The 25,907-nt window shown below is 47.6% G+C and overlaps 8 protein-coding genes across 8 annotated transcripts; 5 read left to right on the plus strand and 3 right to left on the minus strand.

Moving 5' to 3' along the window:
* Window positions 1-127: 127 nt before the first annotated feature.
* On the plus strand, window positions 128-1,515 carry ONS95_002526 (uncharacterized protein; the record flags this gene model as incomplete). Its single annotated transcript, XM_058495789.1, has 4 exons — window positions 128-260; window positions 310-340; window positions 391-650; window positions 701-1,515. The coding sequence occupies 4 exons, from the start codon at window positions 128-130 to the stop codon at window positions 1,513-1,515; spliced, it is 1,239 nt and encodes a 412-aa protein (XP_058354517.1).
* A 355-nt stretch (window positions 1,516-1,870) lies between these two features.
* On the plus strand, window positions 1,871-3,616 carry ONS95_002527 (uncharacterized protein; the record flags this gene model as incomplete). The annotated part of the gene is made up of 3 exons (XM_058495790.1): window positions 1,871-2,485; window positions 2,552-3,017; window positions 3,090-3,616. The coding sequence occupies 3 exons, from the start codon at window positions 1,871-1,873 to the stop codon at window positions 3,614-3,616; spliced, it is 1,608 nt and encodes a 535-aa protein (XP_058354518.1).
* Window positions 3,617-4,793: 1,177 nt separating this feature from the next.
* Window positions 4,794-7,171, minus strand: ONS95_002528 (uncharacterized protein). The gene is made up of 5 exons (XM_058495791.1): window positions 6,989-7,171; window positions 6,755-6,872; window positions 5,727-6,683; window positions 5,177-5,601; window positions 4,794-5,128 (listed from the first exon to the last, which is right to left on the minus strand). The coding sequence occupies exons 1-5, from the start codon at window positions 7,090-7,092 to the stop codon at window positions 4,816-4,818; spliced, it is 1,917 nt and encodes a 638-aa protein (XP_058354519.1). The 5' UTR covers window positions 7,093-7,171; the 3' UTR covers window positions 4,794-4,815.
* A 179-nt stretch (window positions 7,172-7,350) lies between these two features.
* KIN3 (G2-specific serine/threonine protein kinase) lies at window positions 7,351-10,334 on the plus strand. The gene is made up of 3 exons (XM_058495792.1): window positions 7,351-7,533; window positions 7,582-8,040; window positions 8,088-10,334. Exons 1-3 carry the CDS (start codon window positions 7,494-7,496, stop codon window positions 9,779-9,781), a joined length of 2,193 nt encoding a protein of 730 aa, XP_058354520.1. The 5' UTR covers window positions 7,351-7,493; the 3' UTR covers window positions 9,782-10,334.
* Window positions 10,335-10,908: 574 nt separating this feature from the next.
* On the minus strand, window positions 10,909-13,509 carry MRS6 (Rab proteins geranylgeranyltransferase component A). The gene is made up of 4 exons (XM_058495793.1): window positions 13,377-13,509; window positions 13,190-13,308; window positions 12,180-13,142; window positions 10,909-11,989 (listed from the first exon to the last, which is right to left on the minus strand). Exons 1-4 carry the CDS (start codon window positions 13,448-13,450, stop codon window positions 11,670-11,672), a joined length of 1,476 nt encoding a protein of 491 aa, XP_058354521.1. The 5' UTR covers window positions 13,451-13,509; the 3' UTR covers window positions 10,909-11,669.
* Window positions 13,510-14,296: 787 nt separating this feature from the next.
* ONS95_002532 (uncharacterized protein) lies at window positions 14,297-17,029 on the minus strand (the record flags this gene model as incomplete). Its single annotated transcript, XM_058495794.1, has 1 exon — window positions 14,297-17,029. The coding sequence occupies one exon, from the start codon at window positions 17,027-17,029 to the stop codon at window positions 14,297-14,299; it is 2,733 nt and encodes a 910-aa protein (XP_058354522.1).
* A 2,499-nt stretch (window positions 17,030-19,528) lies between these two features.
* Window positions 19,529-20,566, plus strand: ONS95_002533 (uncharacterized protein; the record flags this gene model as incomplete). The annotated part of the gene is made up of 1 exon (XM_058495795.1): window positions 19,529-20,566. The coding sequence occupies one exon, from the start codon at window positions 19,529-19,531 to the stop codon at window positions 20,564-20,566; it is 1,038 nt and encodes a 345-aa protein (XP_058354523.1).
* A 1,038-nt stretch (window positions 20,567-21,604) lies between these two features.
* Window positions 21,605-22,797, plus strand: ONS95_002534 (uncharacterized protein; the record flags this gene model as incomplete). Its single annotated transcript, XM_058495796.1, has 3 exons — window positions 21,605-22,092; window positions 22,204-22,457; window positions 22,597-22,797. The coding sequence occupies exons 1-3, from the start codon at window positions 21,792-21,794 to the stop codon at window positions 22,795-22,797; spliced, it is 756 nt and encodes a 251-aa protein (XP_058354524.1). The 5' UTR covers window positions 21,605-21,791.
* Window positions 22,798-25,907: the final 3,110 nt, after the last annotated feature.

Below are 25,907 nucleotides of genomic sequence, written 5' to 3' on the forward strand. Positions count from 1 at the left end.
GTATGCGCGGCGAGGCTGTCCCGGATGACGTCTCGTCTCGCCTACACAGCCTATCTGGCAGGATCTGGCCCCTGAAGCTCGGGTCCACAGCCTTTCGCTGAAAACAACAACATCTCCTTCTCATGTGATGGACATCTCAGGTGATGAAATTGCGGATGTGGTCCTGAGGGAGTTCGGCCGGTGGCCTAATAAGAGGAAACCTTTATTGAGAAATGGTGGCGTCAAAGAATGGGTCCCGTTGAGCGGCATAGTGGCACAAGGTTTTACCCCTGACACTATTGCTGATCACAAGGCTGAAGGTTGGGACAGGAAGAAATGGCCTCACATGTCTGGCAGTAGCGTACGTGTGTTCTTGTTTACACCAAAAAACTTTTACTAAGAACTCATCAGGACTGGGATGAAATGTCTCCCACAAAACAAAATTGCCCAAGCGGACGGGGTTACACTTCATGACTGGCACGCCGAAGTCCTAGCTATTCGCTCTTTCAACCGATTCCTACTTGAAGAATGCCATGCCTTGGCTTTATCCGAGAAACCTTCATCGGACTTTGTTCGATTCAGGAATCAAGATGAGAGAACTCAGATGAATTTTCAGCCATTTGCATTGAATGAGGGTATCAGCCTTCATATGTACTGCTCGGAAGCTCCGTGTACCTTTACCACCTACCTCCTTAATCTCATCTGCTAATTTGGCTTCTAGGCGGAGATTCAAGTATGGAACTCACTATGGCTGCCCAAGATGATGCCACGCCTTGGGATTTGCCTTCTCGAGTTGATGTACCCGGCCACTCAACACCCGCACCCAAGATTCTTCATGGCAGGGGCTACTTCTCTGCACTGGGCTCGGTGAGGCGCAAACCATCTCGCCCAGATGCTCCGCCTAGCTTTTCAAAATCGTGTTCTGACAAAATCGCTTTGAAGCAATCGACGTCATTGCTCAGTTCAGTTACGTCTCTGCTCATCTCGCCTAAGAATGTTTACATCCGGTCCTTAGTGCTGCCATCCACGCAGTATTCCTCTATCGCTTGCACCAGAGCGTTTTCAGAGTCAGGTCGGCTGTATTCTTTGAAAGACAAGCAGTGGTATGGGGGCTACTCTTTTCGCCCCTTCGAAATTTTGACAGCAGACGTGGAATTCGTTTCCAGTCGGCGACAGCCATTAAATGTAGGCGAGAAGATCGTACCATCCAATACTGCGACATCCTGGACACCAAATCACGCGGAAACCTTGATCGGGGGGTCTCTACAAGGTAGAAAGCAATTCTCACTCAAAGGCGCCAGTCGGGTCTGCAAACGCCGCAGCTGGAAACTAGCACTTGAAATTGCCAAGATAGCTTCCGTCCAAGTTCCCAACATTGAAGAAGCCCTGAATGTGGGGAGTTATGCTTCATTGAAACAATCGGTGTTATTAAATGACAGGAGAGTCGTCAAGGCAGACGTGAGAGCAAGAGCTTTGAAAGGTTGGATTCAGAACGAAGGTGGCGAGAGTTTCGGGATTGATGGAGTCGTGGCCTGAAATGGCACATCTCGAAACCATATCTCCAGACTTGCTTCATTCTGTGCACTTCTGGATCGCGGCATTGGGCATCACTTGTAAGGCGAAGCCACTCGGTGACTCTTCTGGTAGCTCACCTGATGTTATTCTTTCCCGTATAACCGAGCCAAGACTCTCAGGGTCTCAATTGGGCCAAACGAGGGTACCATTGCGGCACAGCCACAAAGAGGTCATTGGCCCTCACGATACTTCAAGAAGTGATTCCCCCATCAATATAATATACACTTTTGAAATTACATGTTAAAATCGTATCTGACTATAATGCGACTAGTCAAAAACGCCCCACGGCCCCCTTGAGTTCAAAGCTCCGAAGGAAATGTCTTGGGACAGAGGACATGCTCGAGCTTTGCCGGATACTGAGGAAATTGGAAGACCTCCTGCATATCCAGCAGGAAATGAAGACAAGCCTCCTGCCTACTCAATAAGGCCGCCTTCATTGCCGGCGCCGGCTCACCATGCTCAATCTACTCGATATTCTCACACCACATCTGCTGGAAGTGCGCACATGCCTAAAACCATTCGACAAGCAAACCACAAAAGAAGACTGATTGATTGGTGCTATTGGTTTAAATGGATCTTCTTCGGTGCCTGTGTCTGTGCTGCAGTCTTCACCGGTTTATATGTAGGACTTGGTGTTGGAAAGGAAAAAAATCAGAGCGACCGTTCTTCAGTATATCCTCCAATTCGAAATGACACGCTTTCCAATGCGACAATATATGATCTCGCAGCAGCTGAGTGTGAGCCTGGCACTTTCATTCTACACCAAGACATGTTTGGCGATGTCTGGATCCGAGGCGAACTGCACAATTCGTTGGTGGCTGATACATTTTCTATGGCTCCCACGAAACTCTACTTTGCGGGTTCTCTATCGCCTCAAAAGCCAACAAATATAACTGCTGTATGTTGGCCACTGCCCAGCATTGATACTGTTGTAAGTTCCTACTATCACTTGGTACTCGGTAGTTGGAAGTGACTTTTGTTAATGTCTCAGCAACAGAGAGTAGCCCTTTACTTCGTCAGCCCATTTCCAGATCCCGCATTTAAGTATTCGATCATTGAAACTATCATCGACATCTACACCACAAACTTGACGCTTGTTGACTATCCGGCATTCTCGGATACACACCGAGCGATTATCAAGGTTCATACCGCGTCAACAGTCGCTGCAGTCATCCTTCCCAGCGAAGGCGTACGTTTATACTACTCCGAACTTCTCCCCGACAGCAAGAAAATTGGCGTCATGGAAGTTGCCAGAGGATGGCCCGAACCAACGGAGTATTTTGCTGGCGCATCACAGAACACACGCGATCTACATGCGAAGGCTTATCGAACGTGGTCTGCACTGACAGCGGCAGCTGTGGATAGGAATGATGGCACAACTCCTGTTGAAGTCCATGTGTTTTTTGTGGATAACAAATCGAGGCTATCCAGGGTCGTTCGGAAGGGTGCTGAGACGTGGCCCGGTAAGTCAAGGACTTCCCAGCAGCATATGCACTTCTACGCATTAAAGGAGTAGATACTAACTCAGAATCTAGCACAACCCTTAGCTCAGTACTCCACTGCCGGGGCCTCGGAAATCAAGATTCAGAAAATGATCGCCATAATGCCCCACATTACGAATGGCCACCCCGAACCCGACCTCTTCTTCATCAATAACAACCGAGTGACCGATATCTTCGGCAACCCTAATCCTCCTACAGGCGAGGACATCTCCGAAGCTTCGTTAGTCTATATCACAGCACCTAGAGTTGTTGGCGGCGACGTTCCCGGCCCTACCAGCATCCCCCAAGCTGTACAGTATCCGTCGCTATTAGCTGTGACGTGCTGGAACTTCAATGACAATCGTACGATGGGTCTAGGTACTCGAAAATCGCCCAGTGTACCGAGCAGAGAACGCTTGCAGTTGTTCTATCTGAAGCAAAGTGCTACTTGGTATGATAAAGGAAAGACATACGAGAATGTACAGAGTCTGGGGCAGGGGATCGTGAAAGTTACAGCAAGAAGTGATCCTTACCTAGGATACTCCTGGAATTTGAACGAAGTGGCAAATGGGACGCGGTGACTGCGCTATTAATTGTGGCACTGAGATAGTTGTGCTGGCAGGAGAGCTAATGAGGCTGATGTGTCCTCTGGCAAGAAGAACAAGACTTAATGATAATTATCAGTATCCTCACTGTTAAGCTAGGATGCATCTACTCAAATAATCACACCTCTTTTCGAATTGAAACACGCCCAAATTTTATCGTCCTACGAAAAGTTTATACGCCTAGTGTAGGGTTACAACAAACGATAGGTCGACTCGCTTAGCATTGTTGACAAATATTGAGCATTTGTTTGGTGGGCTGGCAACGCCCAGGAAATTCTGCGTTTCGCCAAAGATATCAACAAAGCTTATGAATCCCACATAGGAGCTGTCCATGTTATCAGAGACACCCACATGGAGCTCTGTTTCTCATCCCGTCGTCATCCCGTCGTCCTGTGATGTATTCGTTAGGGTTTATTCGACGTCATCATGCTCAAACAAATGCAGATCATCTTCTGAGCTCTCACATTTGATAACAGAAACTGGGTACACGCCAATGTCAACAGAGAAGTTGCAGATTTTGCCAGGAAGTGGAACGACAATGATCAAGACATAAACGAGCTAGTGGAGGGAAATGCCAGGCGTAGGAGATTTTCATTTGGTCTTCCTAGCTAAGATACGCGAAAAAGGCAGAAGACCATCTTTCCCCTATTCTTAATTAACACCGAGCTTGTACCAACCGATGTCGCTCCAATATTGTCGGGTCCTAAAATGGTGATGACAAGTGGAAGGACAATTCCGCCTATCGCTTCTCCAAAGATATTCTCGAAGTGGCCTGCTAATATGACGGCTGAAAGAGTGGAAATCCTCTTTGGAGACTACGAGGAGTTAGGCTATGTTGGTGAGGGTGCAGTCAGCTGAAACCAGGGGGAATGCTGTTGTTGCAGCGACTCGTAGCGTTGGGTCTGGGTTCAGACCTCATAAACGACTTGATATGCTCTGCTATAGCCTCAAAAACAGTAAAGAAACAGTGAGACGGATGTTGGTGTATTCGTAGGACTGGTTTGCGGACCAGATTATATAATCAGTCGTGCTTCTCATCTGTGGCAGTCTTTGTCTCCAATGTTGCTACTGGGAACATGCATAGGGTAATTTCAAATAAAACGCTCACCAAAAGCAGAACTACCGCAACTACAATCTGTTGCATACACTCTGTGTCTAAAGGCTCTAGATTTAGTCTATGCGTCTAGCTTCAACTTCTCTAACAAGTTGTCGATTTTTCCAAGTAGAACTTGGTAATTCACAGCATCAGCAGCGAACTCATCACCTGCCACTTCTCCGTCCAAGGTTCTAATTTCGCCATTCATGAAAGGGCTAGAAGCAAAATCGAGAGCTTTGCCTGGTGGGGAGCTTATATCAACAGCCTCATCCGGATTCTGAGATTCACTGGACAATTCTTCGGTATCGTCAGTCTCATTTTCATCCATCATATCCTCGAGTCCCGAGTCCTCAAATCGTAATCGAAATCGATCAGATAGGTAGTGCCGAATGCTAAGATAAGGTAAGTATCGTCTAGACATCGAGATAAATCCCACTTACTCGTCCAAAAGTTCAATTGTATCTGTTTCCTGTCGATTTTGAATCCTGGAGGCACTCTCCTTGATCAAGTCCTCAAACTCTTGCTCGTCGATATAGTCTTCCAACCGAAATGCTAAATATCTTGCACTAAATTCCTCCAATCGTTGAACCTTAAGATCCCAGGCTGCTCGAATCACATCATACACATTAATTGGCTCAACCTCAACTGCCTGATCTTGACCAGCTTCAGTATGTGTCCGATCCGGCAGTCCTCCACTACCCATGCCTACAGTACTGATGACAGTCGCGGCTTTTGCTTTCAGTTTCTCGATGAGTAGCATATCGGCAACAAAGAGAACATCCAGCGCCAGTTCGATGGGTATATGGGTTTGCTCAGTATAAATAAAATTCAAGACAACCTCCAGCACCTCTGGTGTACAGTCGACCTATAGATGCTCCTTTAGTATATCTCACGCTACAGTCATTGGCAAGGCGCCTAGTCTCGACACCCAATCTAGCAATGAATGGATTTGCCACGAATGGATTTGCGGGGTTAGATAGAAATGCCCACCTTGATAATTTGGAGGTATTCCGTAACCTGTGCCTCCTTGAATGACGAGGCAAACATAGTCTGGAAATACTCGGACCTCAACAACATCGCTCGATGGCATGGAAATAGGACCGCTTGCTTTGATTTCCTAGTCGCCGAAGGAGATCGTGAAGTTGCAAATGGCCCAATAGGAATGCCATTTAAAGGTCCAAGCGTGTTCCTCAATTTCGGTGTTTCTTCACCAGAACTTGACTCGTTGGATCCTTCCTCGTCTGCGCGAAGCAATACATCTGCGAAAATGCTATTATCTCTTGTCCACTTCACGTCGTTTGCTTTGCTTGAGTCCACGTTGATTTTGTGCTTCAAAACATTATTCCGGTACCATGTCTCAATTTGATCTCGACCTCGTGTGACTTCGTCCTGATGTCTCTGCCTCGCAATTCGTCTATCACTTCCTGCCAATAACCCTTCCCAGAGAGATTCGATCTCTAATTGTTTGCTAACTTTATCAATGCCTTTCAGAACCTCTTCTTCTGTGACGAAGCTCTTGTTGCTCAAGCCAAGGTCTGCGGGTACGTCTCCAAGGTATAAGTACCGTAAAGCAATGTGGAAAGCCTCAGGTGGTATTGTGTTCGCCAATTTCCAAATTGTTGTTTCCGGTGCAGTTGTGAGCTTCTTAGTAAAGTATGGTGAGCGAGCAGAAAGGATGAATTTATGAAGATTCCACTTTTCTGAACCTGCCGTGAGGCAGATATCGGAGGTGTTGGGTGTCTGTCGAGTGAGGAGCGTGGTAACATGTGAGGCTAAAGGCTGCAGAGGATCGCTACTTTTAGAATAGTCATATTCCAGTAGAAGATTTCGAATCCGATTATTGAGGGCATTGTACAGGCATCGCTCGCCTTGGAAGGTATCTCGTTCGCAGAGTGCACCAGCTTCGAGGAGAAACTGGACTACTTCGTAATGTCCACAAAGACTGGCCTAAGAGCACCATATGAGTGAGGTATGTTCACGTAAAAGGCCTTTGACCGCCAGTCTCCTACAGGACTCACCAGTATCAAGGGCGTATAATCAAAAACATCTCGGGCGTTAATGTTAACTCCGGAAGCAACAGCTTCCTGGCAACCCTTCAAATCTCCAATCCGACAAGCGTCGCAGAGTTTCCGGAAGCTGTAAAACTGCTGTTAGCAGATACTCGGCCTACTTGACATTGGCATTCACTGAAAGTATATCCGGCCATCAAGGAATGTTCAAGTTAGCTTCAGGACATTGGACTGGGGACCTACTCATTACTGACGTCAAGAGGGCTGTCGTCCTTGAGCACTCCATCTCTGATAAGTTGATGTTCATCCTTGAGCTGGACTTCTAGCTCGTCTTTCCGAAGTACCATCTTTCTCGATGCAAAATATTCGGCGCAATGAACTGTGGTTTCCCCAGCTTCAAGAAGTTCAAGCAAATCTCGAAGAGTACTGGAAATGGCGGGGACATTTATTAAATGCTTATCGATTAGCCATGTCGCCACTCCAAGCCCTGCCAAGCTACAGGGGAGCTCGCTGGCGGAAGAATATCGGGCGTTGCCGGGGGCAACCAAACCTGTCCTTGTTGACACCACAAAGTTGGTCGCGAGCGAACTTCAGAATCCGTGGATCAGGTATTAACGACAAACGACGACGATTACAACAACAATCCGACCCGGACCGGAATTACATAGCCAAATACTCGCTCGCTCATGGCACTGACTTTTTCGTCTCTTTGTTAACCAATACAATCCAGAACATCGCATCTGGAATCATGTCTGAAGGAGAGAAGTATGAGGTGCTTGAGAAGATCGGTCGGTTTTTCAATGCGCTGATGCGTCGCAAGAACTAACGGACCTTAGGACATGGATCATTCGGAGTGATCAGAAAGGTACGAAGGAAGCAGGACGGCCAGGTGCTCTGTCGCAAGGAGATCAACTATGTACGGATGTCGCAAAAAGAGCGAGAGCAACTTCACGCCGAGTTTGCGATTCTTTCTTCGCTTCGCCATCCCAACATCGTCGGATACTACCACCGAGAGCATTTGAAGTCTACTCAGGACCTTCATCTATACATGGAATACTGTGGAAATGGAGATCTGGGGCGGGTGATCAAGGACCTTCAGCTCAAGAAACAACTGGCAGAAGAGGGGTTCGTCTGGAGCATGTTCGCACAACTCGTTACGGCATTATACCGATGTCACTACGGTGTTGATCCCCCTGAAGTGGGGAGTAATGTCATGGGTTTGGGCAACTCAGCAAATCCCAAACCACCTGCTAGCAATGTTATGATTCTGCATCGCGACTTGAAGCCAGAGAATGGTAAGTGCTTTGATAATGGTACTCAGAATCCTTTCTGACATGAATAGTATTCCTCGGCGAAGATAACTCTGTCAAACTTGGAGACTTTGGACTCTCCAAAATTATGGCCTCGCACGACTTTGCTTCCACATACGTTGGCACTCCATTCTACATGTCCCCTGAGATATGCGCCGCAGAGCGATACACTCTCAAATCCGATATCTGGTCACTGGGTTGTATCATCTACGAATTATGCTCCCGGGAACCGCCCTTCAACGCCAAGTCGCACTTTCAGTTAGTGCAAAAGATCAAGGAGGGAAAGGTCGCACCATTACCAGCAGTCTACTCGCCAGAGCTGAACGCAGTCATTAAAGATTGCTTGAGGGTTAATCCTGATCGACGGCCAGATACTGCCACATTACTTAACCTTCCCGTCGTTAAGCTGATGAGAAAGGAAAAGGAAGTTGTGGAGCTCGGGAGAATGCTGAAAAATAAGGAAGAATTGGCAGCGAGGAGACTACAAGATGCTGAGAATAGGCTGCGCAATGTCGAAGCTGAGAAGGCACAGATGCGCCAAGAAATCGAGTCTACTGTTCGAAGGGAGTGGGAAGTTAAAGCACAACTGGAGATCAATCGCCTCGTCCAAGTGGAAATCGAGAGGCTGCAGAAGAAATTCGACCATGAGGTACAAGAAAAAGTGGAACATGAGGTACAAAAGCGATCAAGTACAAACAGTCGCTCCTCTGCCAAGGAAATTTCTGGATCAGGGATATTGGACGTGAACGATATTCCACTATCGTCTGTCAGCTCGAATGGGGGTGACGATTTCCCGAACTCCACGGATTTGACGGACCTGTCGATCGACTCTCCTGAGCCAAACAAGGCGCTCAAGAAAAGTGCTCGAACTCCCTTTGGTCGAGCTCAAACGATGTTTGCTGGCACGCCAATGGACATTGAAATGGCCGAGCCATCACCAATTTCCATTGCCTCATTATCATTGTCACCTCGTCGCGCGGGCGCCACAAAAGCGCCCAGCACGGGACGCAACATATTCGCTGCTGCCGCCGGAGCTGAAGCTCGCTGGCAGCCGACCCTTCTCACTTCCGATGAATCAGATGATGAGGATCTCCCACCAATGTCTTCACCAACTAGACAAAAGTCTACAAAAAACCCCTTCAAATCCAATGGTGTCCGACCACCTTTGATTTCCCAAAGGACTGCACCGATTCAGAAACAGGTCTCACAGCCTAGCATCTTCGCTGCAGGAAAAGCCAACACAGCTCCGTCATTACCTACACTTTCCAGCGCACCAGACCTCCGACCACAATCGAGCCAGGCTGCCCTTCGAGAACGAAGCAACTCACCGAATCGGAGGCTCTCCAAGATCCCGTCCTCGACCAATCTCTTGTCTCATGAAAACGCACCAACCTCGCCACAGCGGAAGACCAGTTTGACAAAGAAGGCTGTTGGTGGTGATGACCTGACCAAGATGGCAGTCAAGAACAACATGGCCATCAAAGCAACTAGTTCAAGCAATCTTGCGCCTAAAGGTCGAACCCTCGTCGAACTAGCACAAGCCCGAGCAGGTGGCCGACCTATCTCAGAACTTCCGGACGGAAACAGAAGTCCCGAGCCAAAGGGTCGTGCATTCGCGGCTCGGATGGCGGAACGAGCAGGAGACCCAATGGTCTGGGATCCAGAACGAGATGAGATGCCCAGTCCATTCTTAGTGCGGACTCGACAGCCAATACGAAGATTGTAAAGAATTGCAGATAATGAACGTGATGATTACCTTTTAATCATTGGATAGATGGGGCAAATAGGGCTGGGATTAGGAGATGGAGATGGACACATTACACAGGTCTACCGTGTACCTTTCTTTTGTCAGAACAAACACCATTGCATACACGGGTTATTGGGAGCAAAATATGCCTACCTGGGTACTCTGCTCCTCGAGAGTAGGGAGGAGTTGCGGTGTAGTGGCGTTGGTTGGATACGGGGTGCGTTTCTATCCTTTTTAGTCAGCTGGGTTGGGATATGCTGTATTTTACCTGGTTGCGAACTGGTTGCTTGGTTGGTCGGGGTTCGGTTAGCAGTACGCTGTGTGGGAGTGTGATTACCTCTTGTGATTAACATAGACCCATACCGGAATTGGAAACCAAAACAAACTCACACACCCACACTCAACGTCGCGCTTGTACTTGTACTCTTACTTGATATGCCATCCAGTGTTCCTACAAGCTCTCGTGATCAAAAGAAGCCTTCCAGGTTCTGAGCTAAGCGAGGAATTCAAAAACAAAACACCACCAGCATAGAAAACAAAAAAAAAAGTGAGAAGCAAAAACTTAAAACTTAACAACCCTCATACGCAACGCGCATATTCAATTGATGTACAACATCCACAGCGAAGATCGAATAGTTTCAGATCTGTTTCTTATTATCCCTTTTGCTCGTAACTTAGCACCGATTCGTGACTATTTCCTCTTTACGTATTTATAACAATAGAAAATATACTATCTCATGTATCTGTTTCTTTAATAAAGAGTAGTGGGAACGCCGTAGACCCTGAAAACCTCGTGGGAAAACAAAGTAGTATCTAAAAGCGAGAGTTTCGACTCTCACCTCAGAGCTGTCTCCACCCCCCTGTTTACCCCCTTGTTTTCGTCGATATTCGCTGTGGAGGCTGTGTAGAGATTCTGTAAAATGAAAAGTAGAACAATTCCGTTCTCGTCTAAAACGGCAAAACTTATAGACCGATCGCAATGAGGCGGAATTTCTAGGAGATCCGACCGGGAAGCGACTAGTCTGTTAGAAACCATAAGCTTGTTATGATTTTAGAGAGGCATCACCGTGACGTAGAACGCGGGTGCTTGTACACGACAGGAAACTCATTATTCTATTAGATGTAGCTGGTAGTTGCGGCTTTTGTTTGAGCACAGAGGATCAAGGGGTAGAGTGAATGAACAGGTGAAGGTGAGAGGACGAAGGAGTATGTGAGAAGCGAGGAATACAGCGGTACATGAGCAAGGTGATGAATCTTATGATGCAATAGCATTAGCCATCATTCGAAACAGAAAAGAAAATAAAGCATGCCGAGACAATATGTCATATCACATTCGAGACGTTGTATTCATATGCTCAACAGGTCACAGAATCTGGAACCAGCACAAGAGACCAAAGCAAAACAATCCAGGGGCAACAAACAGCACCCAGGATTCGGCAAATGCAGGCTACCGACATCTCGGTTTTTAACCTCGGAGGCTCAGTTCGCTCTTTGAATCAGAACAGGCTGCAATATCGTTAGGAGATCCTGACACCTCTTTTTTCAAGATAGACAGGGCTTCACAGGTATGTCTGTGCCTGGTCAGATGAGGCAGCGGATTCAGATGACGGAAGTAATTGTGAAAAGCTCTTTGTAGCGAGGCAATGTAATCATGGCTAAGGAGAATGCAGTTGATTTTAAATCATTCGGAGGCTAAGATGAATGGTATCAAGGTAGCAAAGCACGAGAGCAAAGACTTCAACAGAGGCAGACAGGCGCGGAAATCATCATTATCATTTCAAAACTCCGACCCGCTTGCACAATGCATAGCAATGATATCCTCCCACTCTGAGCCCAAGTTAGCTCCTAAACACCACCCGCACTCAAATCAAAAGTCCTCACTAGGCTCATCATCATATTCATTTGCTCCTTCCCGATCCTCAAACCGCATAAAGGTTGCTTGATCCACATCACCAACGATACTCTTCCACTCAGCCTCGACATCATGGAGTACCTCATCATTGAATGCCAAATCCAGAGATACATCAGATGGCTCGGAGTTCGCACTTTTCGAGCCTTGTTCTTGCTCATAGTAGAGAGTGTACAGAAGTTCTGCATTATCTTCGCTAGACTTGATGAAGGTCGAAACAGCGCTTTCGAGAAGCTTCTTGCCATGTTCTGAGTATAACATCGTGACATAGAGAACACCTGACTGATGGTTAGTCATCTTGCTTCCATACGAATTTCGAAAGAAATAATTGAAAAGTGAGGAGCATCATCAGTATGTCAGAGGTAGTTATCGTCAAGAAAATTCAGACAATGTAGATAAGTATTCATAAGTTGAATCATCATGTAATGCATTGAGGGTAGGGAACGAATGGAAGAAATGAATACTAACATTGTCCATTTGGGCATTCTCCTGTTTCGCTGGAGTGTACCATTATGTAGATCGGACTGGGTTGAGGCACCGTATCGACGGTGAGAGAGTTGGGTGAAATGACCACGACGGATACTGCAGCTAGTGGAGCACCTTCGACGGAACTTTGGAATAGAGAGCTCAGAGGCGATGATACCACGGCAATGACCTTGGACACAGACTTCGCATTTGTAGACAATGTGTAGGACATTTTGACCAAATGCTGTGTTGTGACGACCTCCCCATTGGAAAGATGCACCTGTGTGCGCTGCTCAGTGTCCTCGGGAACAGAAGAGCTCTTCACCCCTGTTCCAAGAACATAGACGCCCCCTCCAACAGCTCCAGCTCGACAAGAAACTTGTGATATCTCGGCACCGCCACCCCACTTTGGTACGACAGCTCCGAAACCAGGTCCGAAGACACCGAGCGACGAGAGATGTCGAGATATCCGCGGCAGTGCCCACCTGACCGAAGTCACATCAGGCGGGTCCAACGACAAAGTCAGAGCTGCAATTACCGTCTGCAGGCTTGAAGGAAGCTGAAACTGCGACGAGAGGAACTCTGCCAGCCCACTATCACCGTGGGGCTGCCAGGTCTCGGGTTGGTTCTCGAAGTCAACTACAAATTTCAAGAACTTCATCAAGCTCCGCTTCGCGCGATTATCGATGCTCTTGTCCTGAAAGATATCTTCTCGCCCATTTGGTAGTCGTTTCAATGTGTTTCCACCTTCACCGTCGAGTATCCACCAGTTTCCGACTGCTTGGAACTCCAGCTGGCGATAGACTTTTGACGACACAAGTTGCGCTAGGAGCTTTGACTTGGTGTAGATGATATGTGGAGAGAGTGTGAGGGTGTATGCTCTTGAGAAGGACAGCTTGCCTGCTGCATTCAAAGGCCCGGCATCTGTCTTCCACAGCGAGGCATTTCGAAAAGGTTTAAAGTACTCTACCTCTGTCAGCTCAGATCACAGGCGTCGACGGCGCATCACATACCTCTATTGACCTTCTCTACCCACTCGTCAACCTCCTGCAAGCTGAAAGCAGCTTCGGCACCGCCATAATATTCATTCTGGTCGACGTGAAGGACCTTCTTATCGGAACGGGACAGGGCTCTTCATGAATAGCTAGGTCAGTCAGAGATGATCCATGGCTGTTTTGCGCGACGGAGTCGGAAGCTCACAAGGCAAGCAGAGAGTGCTGTAATCCTGTGCCAGATATCACAACATCCCATCTGGTTTCGCTGAGAGATTCCATTGTGGGAAGGAAGGTCGCGAGAGAAAATATATAGGAAGAGCGGGTCAAGAACGAAATTGATGTTGTTAGCCTCGATCTATGCCAAACTGGGTCTAGCGTTTCAATGTGGATAACTTCGAATTTCTTCTGGCCGAAAAACTTCTGGTTCTTCATCCGCCCGACCACCTTCACAATTCTGCCTTACAATAGAGACTTGTGTGTGTGAGACACCTTTCATTAGGCTTCTCAGTGTTGGACGGCAGACCAATCAAGCTTCCCGTATCTACTACTCTAGAATCACAGATCTGAAAGAGTAGTTCGAAGTGGATGATACATCTCAAAAGGAAATAGAACAAGGAGATTTAGATGATCTCAAGACTCGTGTCTCGAATTTGAAAATTTTTCACAGCGTCACTACGAGTTGACTGGACGGAGATTGGAGATGGAGGGTGGCTGTCTTTCATACCACTCTACCGTTCTCAATTGGGACCACCCGATTTTGTACTGCCTTGATTTCACTCAAATTCCTCAAATCTCAGCGCATGTGATATTCGTTGCAATGCCACAAGGCCAGCTCTGAGGCCCAAATACGGGTCTGAAGCTACGAATCCAGGATATCTCATGCCAAAATATTGCGTATTACCAATATTTGTCCGTCTTTAGCTCTTCCAATAGTCAAGCGTTAAAGTTGCTTCAGCCGTCTTGGAGTTTGTATGGTCACCAGTCAATATGAGATAGAGTATGTTCGTCTATAAGAGAGGATTCATTTCAGGTCATCTCTCAATTGGATTCATTCCATAATTAACAAATATAGGTATTTCCCCATCCAATCCTGAACTCCCACCCAAAGAGATATCCAACCGTCGCTCAAATAGCATAATTCTCGGTATGTAAGAAAATCTCATCTTTGCTATCATCACCCCAAATATCCGCCTGTAGTCTTGCAACCGTGTTTGCAACATCAACTCTCATACTCGGTGGTCCACACACAAAGACACACGTCCTCCTCCCGAAGATACCTTTCCCATCCGCACCTCCAGTCGCCATGTCCTTCAACATGTACCCGAGATCCGGACGGCCGTATTCTGTCGACCAGCCCTCCTTTTTCTTGGCTCCGACAAAAGCAAACCGCATCAAATTCTTCTGGAACTCGGTTGGTGTCGTGGGGAAGCCGAAGTCGAAGGTTGAGGAGGCGGTCTTGGTGGGGATTTGGATTTGGAGATCCGCGGACTTTTGGCGCGTGTGCGCTGGTTCAGGGTAAGTTGGGGCTGTTGGAGGAGGGGCGAATGCGGATTGTGGTGGTGGGAAGGGTTCTGAGGGAAGGTAGGAAGCTGGCCTCGAGTCCGAGGACATGTACGAAGCTGGTCTGTATGCGTTGGGAGGTGGCCCTGGAGGTGGCGGTGGGTAGTTCTGCGGGTTGTACGTGCTGTTGCTGAGTCGGTTTGGCGATGGAGGCGCAAATTGGAAGTGTGGTGCATCATGCCGGGGAGATGGTGCTGGGAAATGGAAATCTCCTGGGCGGGACGATGGTGAGTGAAATTTATGGGTTGCTTCGTGGCTATCGGCTTCAGAGCCAAGCATAGAGTTTCTCTTCTCTTTGCCTTCAAGCTTCTTGAGAGCATTCTCCCGGAGTGCTTTTTTGGGCGGAGGAGGGAAGAATGTTGTGGGTGGAGGTGGGAACACCTTGTGTTGCAAATGCTTCTGTTGTGGGAGGGATGTAATTGCATCCTCGTCTTCCTGTCGAAGTTCTCTCTCTCGCTCCTCGTCTCCCTGAGCTTCGTCTCGGATAAATTGCGAGTTTCTCTTCGATGCGATTCCGGCCACGAAGCCATCTAGCTTATCATGGAAGATTGTGCTAATTGGCCTTGGTGCCCTCTCGCTCATTCCGACTCTCGACTGCCTCTTGGCTGCTGTGACGTAGAATTGGCATGTTACAGTGTCCGGAGGAGCATATTCTCTGCAAATCCGGAGCTCTTCTCTGAACCAGTCCATTGCCTCCAGTCTCTTCAGAGCCCAGACAACCTCGATCTTCTTCGTTACCGCCTTCCCGTCTCTCATTCTCTTGATGAGATTCAAGAGTTGCGAGACAATGGCTGTGATACCACTGCCACCAGCAAAAAGAATGACTGTGTCGAATGCAGCTAGTTCTCGTTGCATACCACCGTATGGTCCTTCGAGGTACGCACGATATGTCTTGAATGGTCCTTTCTCAATGGCTGTTTCAAGAACCCTCCTTGTAAAGCCTCCGAATGGTCGGAAGACAAGCGTGCAATCTCTGTACAAATCCCCGTATTCTGAAGGGAAGTCCTCGCTACACAGCGACGAAATCGTAAACGGATGGTTCTCGAAGACTGAGATGCCAGGCATTCTCAAGTACACATATTGTCCTGGTCTCCACGTCATTTGAGTTGGAATGGTGACCTTAATGGCATTCTCGGCCATAAGCGTGACAGCCGCCTCGTCGCCAATAAGCCAAGCGTTTCTCCATGGCTTCATCCAGTTCAAGTTGAATACTCGTACAAAGTATGAGAGGACCCAGATGGCAACAGTGGCATACAAGTAATCCCATGAGGTGAGATAATTTTTGCAGTGCCAGAAAAGGAGTCCGACATAAGCCACTGCTACTGGAATATGTAGCATGACGAAGAGCTCGTACGCAAGCGATCGCAAGAATGGTAGCGAGGCAATACAGAGCCACCCCAGGGGTACGAGGCATGCAATTCCGGTACCGTAGATAATTCCACTGCCAGAAGGGAAGAGCTTTGAATAAACATCCATCCCACCATCTTCCCAAACGGGCTGAACGTAAAATGGAATGGCATGGACTAAGGACAAGAAGAGACATAGATATCCGCCCCATCTGTGAAAGACGCCGAGTCTCTCATGACCAATTCCTGTAACCATCGTGATGAGATTCGCTTTCATGCTTGTTGCAACGATCCATGGTGTCATTGCAATTGCGATCATGCCAGCCCGAATTGCGAGAGGTGGGGAGCCATATTGGATGCTTTGCCAGTAAAGCGGTTGTGGTAAGAAGCAGTATAACGTCACAAACGCTGTTGCGATGACCAGAATAGCAATAACAGCCAGAGATGGGAAGCTGAGAATTGTCCTCTTCTTCCACTTGACCTCAGCAACCGGCCGGTAAAAGATCCATCTGAATAGAGCCAGGGTATCGTTGACCACGCCGAATGATGACCAATGCGATTGGCCTCTGGTCAGAACGAAAGACTTTTCCTCGGCGTCTCGAGGGAAAAGTTGCTGTGCGGTTCCTCCTGTCTCAATATTTCCCATCGCGTAATCCGCATCGGGCGAATAGGTCACCATATGTTGTTCCACCTCATGCTTGTGCATCGCTTGTCTGATCTTGTCGGTCCAGAGATGGTAGCATCTTGTGATACCCACGAGCACGACCAGTACTACACAGAAGTAGGTCCATCCCAAAGCGTACTTCCCAGACTCTTTCCACGGATCGACAGTGTTTGCTTCGATTAAACCGGGAGGACTCGTGGGTGTTAAGGGGATGTTTATCCGTTTCGCAAGCCCTGCCAGTGTCTGGGAACCAGCCCTCACTGCAGAAATATCTCCAGATTTGAACATCGTCACAATTGCTGCTTTCTCTTCACAGATGTTCTATCTGAAAGAGATTTTGGGGTCCGTGGCAAGTGATAAGTGCCGGCAGTCTGAGACTTTGTTGTCAGCTTACTGCAGCGTTAAATGTAACCTTAAGCTTCACACCTCTAAAACAATCGGACAAATCGGAGATAAACAAATTAAACAACTCGTTCCATTGAGCTTCCAATGATTCGTTCGCGAAATGGAAGATATGCAGATGCGCTCAAAATTACAGTCAAGCGTTCGACGAGCAGCGATTCGAGGAATACCAGACTCCCCAATTAATACAATTTCATAGAGAGCGAATATCGACAAGTGAGCGCACAAGAAATGAAGACTGGAAAATGACACGCACAAATCCAAAGAGGGGGTCGCACACGGATAAAGAGGCGATGGTCGAATATGTAGTGCGGTGGTCGATGAGGTGTGGGGGAATGGAGCTATCGAGGCCGACTTCGAGTACCACGGCCCTTCGGACCAAGTTCCTGCAGGTGAAGGCCAGGCCGTCACCCCAACCGCTGGATCTATTGCTTTGATCGATAGGATATGCCTGTCAAAATTTATGAAGGTCCGAAAGCACCAGTCAGATTGAATTGGCGTTCTGAGGAACCAGCAGAACGTGGTTGAGAGCTAGAAATGGTGGGTAGCCGGCGGTTCAGGGCGAGTCTATATTGGTCTTGTGTTTCCCTGGACCCCAACTCCGAATGCCTGTCTTATCGAGGCACTAGTTCTGTAGCTGCCGTTATCGCGCATGTAAGTCACAGGGTGTGCGGATTTCCAGGACGTGCGTACATATGTTCAGTTGAACCTCGTCTGTGCAATCGAAGAAAGCGAAAGTGAGTCGTTTGGCTTCAGAAGTTGATGACAACGAAGACAGCCAGTACGGGGGCGAAAATTGACACAAACAGTCTTTTGAAAGCTTTGGAAAGGAGCTTTCCTGCAATTTCATGAGAGATTCTGGAGGCAAAATGGAAGACAATATGGTGGAAGCGAGTGGTCGGTTGAATGGCTTGGCCAGTGTAGATGAGGAATAGCGGATGTTTGTCTCACTTCCAACATAGCGAATCAGAGCTCATGCGCACACAGCAACGATGTGATGTCCTTGAGGCCATAGACCAATACGGTGACTTCGAGATGTTCTCGGTCTTTTCTGCGTGCAGGACGGGCGGTTATTGATTCGCCCAGTGCTCTTCGCTTAAGTCGGACCCTTGCAGAATTGACTGCAAAGGCGACGGACCGAAGCCGCCGAGCTCCCGCTCCACCCATTCAGATGCTTGACTCCAGATCAACGTGACCGCTCAGCTTGCGTTACCCAACATTCAGAAGCTCATGGGAAGGGACGAGTTGGAAGCTTTTACCGCTCTCTTTGCCATGGAGATTGACATTACCCGCAACATATGGAAGGATTTTATTGGCCTGACACAGCCACCACGAATGCGAGGTTGCAATCAGATAAACTGGAAGAGGCTCAGAGTCACATTGACACAGCTCCAGGGCGCTTTCATTCGAAGAAATTGCGAGCCAGCCGACCGCATTTGGCAGGAAGGGTTGGCAATGACTGGCAATGGCTTTGATCCAGACTCAAAGCATGATTCTTGGGGCTGCGCTTGCTATGGATGCACAGTTGACTAATAGCGACCTGAGAATGGAGTCAATAAAGTGTACAACACAGCGACTACGAACTCGAACAGTCGCGGTTCCTCATTTCTGAGATTTCGCCTGGACGTTGTTCGGTTCAACTCGTGGGATAAGAGGTCTGGGCAGCTTTCCAAAAGTGATGATTTTACGCGAATACCAACAAAACTTTCAAGCCACAAAGATTGTGCAAACTTGATTTCTTTCGCAAGCAGTCCAGTTCAAACGGAATGGACAGACGCAGCTCTCTACTCTATTCCACTAGAATACCGAGCTTCAAAGCCGATACGTAGCCAGTACTCCACCTTCAGTCGCACAAAGTCCTTGAGATGGTGCAAAATAGATGGAGTGCTTATCCCAGCCGAATTGGCTTGGATTCTTGAGAAGGATACTCTTGTGCCTGACAGAAGAAGGAAACTACCACTAAAGAAAATGCATCATGACAACAGTAGCGAAGTATACACTGTTTTCAGGGAACTACACTGTCAACGATAGTCACAGCCAAAAGCTACCACCTCGGTAAATTTCGTCAAACTGCAAAACTGTATGCTCAAGTATGGCATCAAATGCACTTTGGTGTAGTGAAAAGGAAACAAAAGCTGCTGTCGTCAACTTGAAGTTCCAGACGAATACTGGAAAACGTACTTGAAAGAGATGGTGGTTTGGGGTCGTCGTCAAAACTACAAAACAGAAAAACTGGTGACCAGCCACAGCCTTGTGAGACAGCCTTGCAGAGAACAGCTCCCCATTGGCCAGTTACCCTTGCATCCAACTTTAGCTCCCCTCTAAAATAATCGCGACTTCATCAAAGAATTTGCCCTGTCGAGCCTCGTACAACAATCCTAAATAATGGCTGCTACCGGCCCTCCTTCGACGCTTTCGTTTCCCAGGGAGACCTTCGCGAAACTCTCACCTCATCCGTACCTCCTTGCGCACCTCCAACCCTCCTCCTCAAGCACTCCTTCCACCCGCGCAAATGGCAGAACGCCCACTCAATTCCGAACCCCACACATCAACAATGGCTCTCTCACACACGCCGAAGGTAGCGCCGTGGTACGGATAGGAGACACGACGGTCGTATGCGGTGTCCGCGGAGAGATTCTGCTGGCGAGCAATGTTGCTGGGTACCGTGTTGATAAATTAGCAAATGCGCCGTCGTCGAGACCTGGATACAACGAGGCTAAGGAGCTGGATCTGCTGGTTCCGAATATCGAGTTAGCTACGGGATGTTCGCCGGCGTTCATGCCAGGTCAACCGCCCAGTACGTTGGCACAGAGCTTGAGTACAAGGATATACTCACTTCTGCATTCAAGTGGGTTGATTGATGGCGAGGACCTACGGATATGGTATCAGCCACCAGATCTTAGTGACCAAGATAGGATGGAGGAAGATGAGCCGGAAGAATTGGAACCAGAGGTCAAGGCGTTTTGGACCCTGTATATTGATATCCTGTTCATCTCTCTGGACGGAAACCCGTTCGATGCAGCTTGGGCGGCAGTTGTATCGGCTCTGAAGGATGTGCGCTTACCAAAGGCGTACTGGGATGCGGATCGGGAAATGATACTATGTGAGGATGCTGTATCGGAATCAAAAAAGCTGCAGCTCAGGGGACTGCCTATTGCTGTCACTACGCTGGTATTTAGGGCAAAGGAGCAGATCCAAGGACGGGATAAGAAGCATTGGATATTGGTAGACCCGGACACATTTGAAGAGGGATTGTGCGATGAGACAGTCACTGTGGTTGTGGATTGTGGGAACAAGAAGACGACAAAGTTGTTGGGAATATCCAAGTCAGGAGGCACGATCATCGGTCGTGACGAGATGAGTGAGCTTGTGAGTTTGGCGGAGAAGAGGTGGGCGGAACTGAACAAGCTCTTGGGACGATGATGGATCCTATGGGATGAGATATCCTTTATAATGCCTGACGAAGATTATGGTGGATGCCTGGAATATGTGCGGTGCAGTTGAAGACTGGACATATCGGGTCGCTTTGGATGAAGGTCGATCCAGAGAGCACCCAGCTACTTGGCGTTGCTGGAAGGAGTGATTGTCACAACGAATGTGCAGACTCTGGGGTACAACTGGCTCGGGCGATAGCATCAACTGGGCTGTTGAATGCTCAATCAAGCATCGCTTTTGATGAGACATGTCGTACATGACAAGAAATGTGGAAATATGGAGACCTTTCCATTCTACACCCTCTTTGTTCCTTCTGTGGAAACCTACTACTTCTCAAAGCGGCAGGGCATATTGATATACAGTTCCTGTGGATACATAATGACCAATATTCCTATCGAACCGAGGATGTCGAAATATTTTTCACACTACTGCTTGGTAGCCTTCAACTTACCGTTGCAGTGAATCATGCAATTGACTCAACCTTCGCTCCTAGAATTTATGCTATATACTTCTTTGTTGACATATATGCATGGATAGTGAGGTTCCGCAAGTCCAAGCTGTTGCTTTGGTTTCTCGCTTCCATCGTTTACGTCGTTTCCCTCGTGGAACTCCGACTTGCAACAAAAGGATCTCAATTCTGGCCAATGAACAATTAATCATAGGAGCTCCTCAGTGGGTGACAGTCTTGAGCTTGCGTGCTTCATTACGTTACTGAAATACAAACAGTTCGCTGTGACTCCGTGAGTATTTAGTTTGACGACTTGACGGAAAACTACTACCCGGATCCCGTGGACAGGTAGGTGGTACAAGCCATATATGCGAAACAATTGCCCGTGGGTGAAGAATTGATGAGTGGCGCGAGTGTATAGACTCCCATAATCACACCATGCGTGCTCTTCTGACTTATGCTTCTAGCCATATTTATCTCTTTCGGATGTAGCAATGCTTGATTCACCATTAATTCCCCAGTGAATGGTTTGAGAACGAGAGAGGCCTAATCAGGCTGAAAGTCAACTGCAGTCAAACCTCGTTCCTTATAGAAAATTTTATGGTCGTCTTATCCTGCTCGTCATTAATCCAGAGCTTCTTGATCTAATGCTCCTATAATTCCTATCAACTTCTTGTCAACTTTGGAAGTCAACCGAGAGATCAACCACCATTCAGCCTACCAAAGTCACCATCCAAACCAACCGGTCCTTCATTTATCACAACAATGCCCCGTCTCCCTCGAATCTCCCCCAAAGCCCTGGCCCCAACCTTCTTTTCCCTCATCTCTTTTATCCTCATCATCCTCTTAATGGCGATCGGCTCCTCACCCAGCTGGCAACCTTTCGCCTTAATATCTATCGACACAACCAGTCTCAAGGTGGCGTACTATACTGTCACTGGAGCTGGCCTACCAATCCACGACGCTTACAGTCTACATCTGCAGACGACGTGTGAGAGCTATCTATTTGAAATGCAGGAGAGCAGGAGGTTTGTGAGCGTAAGTTGCATGGAAAAGGGCACGGATGGTATGTTTGCATCATTCTCATGTCCTGAAGTCCAGAGCAGATCCGGAGAGACAAAGAGGTCATCTGGAGTGGAAAATTACCAAGGAAAGAAATGCTGACTATGAAGTACAGTCAAATTCGAACCTCTTACGCTAATCCAAAATGACCTTACCACGCATTTCAGTCGTCATACTGTTCAGTCTCTCCGTATCCCAGCTGCAATTCAGGAAATATTCACCAAGAGGTATAACGCCATTCTACACATAGCGTTTATAATCTACGTATTTGCTATCACATCGACCGGTATAGGGTTCCTGCTTGGTGGCGCCGCCGCTATGGATGTGAATGTGCCGGGAAAGGAGGGCATTTTAGGGCTCGGGAGTGCAGTAAGTTCTTCTCCGCATCGCCGTTCTCTCGCATTTGAACATGTCAATGAATGGAGCAAAGATTTTCGCGATGCCAATATTTCAAGTTTAGAAAGAGCACATGATTTTGAGTTCAAGCTCAGCTAAATCAAATCACCAGGCCTTGTCAACAATACTTCTCTTCGTGGCCTCCATCATGACAACCGTCATTCAATCCAACGCCACGTCACTTATCAACGCAGTCGGTGCTCCCATCGGCATCTCTGCCTTTCACGGATCTGGGTTTATGGCTTTGACGTGGTGTTCGTGTGTTGCGAGTCTGCTTGCGGCGGGTGCGTGGCTGGCAGTTGTACAGAGATAGGGCAGCAGTTCGAGACGGTGACAGATGAATGAGTGCTATTTAGGGTCAACAAAGGCGTGGGTGGCCCAAAACTAACATATATAGATTGAGGAAAATATAACATCCAAGATTGTATCCGGGACTTGCGTTGATGACATGTAAAACGGGTACAGCATCGTGGTGTATAGATTTCTCATCTTGGAGAGACAGGCTTCGGTGCAACAACTAAAAAGAGTGAAAATAATGAGACGCCGCACTCAAAGTACAGATTTTAAATGAAAGAGAAGAATAAATAAGCATCAACGGTGTCAAGGATCCAAGACTCAAATTTACGTGCTAGGTACTGTACATGGAATTTCTGATCACTAGCTGGAGCTGTTCATCCTAGATTCAATTTTGCATTATTATCTCATGTGGACTGATTCTTATTGGAGCTCGTTAAGTTACTTCCCTCGGTTTCGCTGCTTGTAGGTCCCTTGGGATCTTTGTTGACTTCGACCCACTCTCCTGTCCTTTTAAGCGAGGATGGAAAAGGGGCGGCTGGTGGCCGTCTTGTCCCCTTCTTCCTCTCAACATGATCAAAATAAAACAAAGACCAGGGTCTTCACCTGCCATTATGCTATTGACTTGTTTCAGTATATGCAACCTCAATCCAAACTACCTAGAAACAATGGTCCAGCAATCTCAATAATGTCTCTGCTCAAACCACCGTATGGTATTTTTATCTCTTCTCTGGAGTGGCTCATATTATATTAATGTCATCTCCCTGAGAAGCCATGATCTAAATAACTACGTTGCCAATGAGGGGCACCTGATAGCGCGTTAGGAATTTTCGTTGCCACATTTTGTTCTCTCTTGCCAAATAATTGAGGCAGTCGTCTCGATGGCTTACCCGAGCAGGAGATTCAGGTATTCACGTCCCTAGAAGAAGAATACAACGCGCATTTGGTAACGCGTTCTTATTTGTTACGACAGAAACGAGCTGTAATTGAAGCATCTGATCTGAACAAGTAACTTCTCGGGCGCGAGATATATCAGATGCGCTGTAAGCTGTCTGGTATATACCGAAAACCATCGGAAAAGGGACTGGGAAGAAACCTAGCCTTGAAAATTCATCAAACAACAGTCATTAAAGAACCAGTTTAGAGCCTGGAGTTAACAGTAAGCGCCCTAGCCTCCAAAGGTTTATTGTTTTCACACCAGTATCAGAAGAACTTACGGAAGGTTCTCATATACAGAGTCAAACTCCAAATCCTGAAATTGCAGCGCTCAACCCCTCCACAAATTGTCGCATCAGAACCACACGGCCGCATATGACAAGTACCTTTGATGCAAAGCAAACTCCTCTCAGCTTCTTCCTGTTCAACGTAGCATTATTTTACATCCCTAGTCCTTGGCCGCGTATCAGCCATTACTCTACCATGTCTACACACCGACCCAATTCTAGCTTCCCGCCGGCAATTGCAATTTGCATGTTTGAGCTCGTTTAGATGCCGCTTCAGGATATGCAGCTACTGCAGTTTCGATCATGACTTGGGTTGGACTTGCGTTTAGTGCTCTTTGGGAGAGCTGGTTACAGAATATGCGGGTTGCGTTGGGAAGAGGGGTCAGACTGACTCTTTGGAGTGTGGCATGCGGTGCGTGAGTCGATCTGCTTCGTGTCTGTGATGATTGCGTTTTTATTTGGGGGTTTCCCGATATCCTGAAGGCAGGCCATTGATTCCAGAAGGCGGGGTATCTGGGGTAAATGGTTGGCTTAAATACGTAGTGTGTAGAATGTTAGACATGGCGATCCTCTTTCGTGGACAGCTCATTGCTGACCTGTTAGTAATTAGTGGTGAAGGCTTTGATATGTGTATGCCTAGAGGAGGACGGCGTTGAAGATCTGGGTTTGATGTGATGGCAATGAATAAAACAGATGCACTGTGCGGCAGTTCTAATCTAGCAACTGAAATGTCAATCTTGATTAACAACATATCCATCGGTCCCGAAAGTGACTGTTGACGACAGAGATCATCCATCTTGCAGCCAGCGAAGATCCCATGTTTGGATCAACACTCACTGATGCTGATCTGCAACGCTTCAAATACAACGCTGTCTCGAAGCTATCACCAATGCCTCAGAACGCTATTTACTCTACCCTTACCTACGATTACAAACGGCAGACCTTGTGCTATAACCCCCTCGAGCAGAGTTCATACTCCCCCCCCCGGCTTGAATGTTAAATGTGAACTTCTGCGGGTCAGAGGCCTGGATTTCAAGTGCTGAGTGGTCAGAGGCCTTAGATATAGCCAGAAGCACGAGCTAGAATCAGGTCTGTTATAATAGCAAGGGTGCCTTTAGAAGGTTTGAGAGACACCTGAGCCTTGCTTAAGGCTGATTCTCTACTGAATTATTAGATAGACACCCCTAGTAGCTACCCACACAAGGTCTAGTTTTCTACACATTTAACATTCAAGCCGAGGGGGGGGGGATAGAGAGTAGCCATGTAGCACCCGTTCCATGGAACGACCTAGCGAAACTCTGCTCGTCAAGCAGTGTTTGTCCACATTTCTGTCAGGATCCTCAGATCTACAGATCCGAAAGTCAAGTCAACGAAACCAAACTAAAGAACAGAGGTCATACATATTCTTACCATGTGATGGGGTATTAAGCCGATCTTAACGTTCCTGTCACAGCTGTTGTGCGAGCGTGGAAGGACGAGACGACAGGTCATCATGCCTTTGAGATGTTTCTCCTGTCAGGACGTCATGCCATGTTTCATAGCAGAGTTATGGCACCGAAGCCAAGGTTGGAGTTACGATCTTGCTAAGAGCTTGGGGACTTGAAGCTTAGGCTCGGAGCAGTAGTCAGTGAGTTTCGTGTCTGCTTGAGAATGAGTACAGGGTCAGGCAGGATCTCTGTGCGCTCCTCCTTATGCGGAAGAGATGGTGGCGAAACACTTCAGAAGTATGCGATGATATGCCCGACGGAGAATATCTTCGTCGGGACTGTCAAAACAATCAGACGAGACACTTGGAAGAATGATGTTCGGGAAAAGACAAGTCCGGGCGGGCAAGGATTTGTGATGGAAGGAATAGCTCGAGTTGGCAGAGGCCCGTTGGCATTGGTAGGTGATGCTATTGATGTTT

This window comes from Cadophora gregata (assembly GCF_030347475.1).
Source record: "Cadophora gregata isolate MNR1 chromosome Unknown scaffold_11, whole genome shotgun sequence".
NCBI lineage: Eukaryota > Fungi > Ascomycota > Leotiomycetes > Helotiales > Ploettnerulaceae > Cadophora > Cadophora gregata.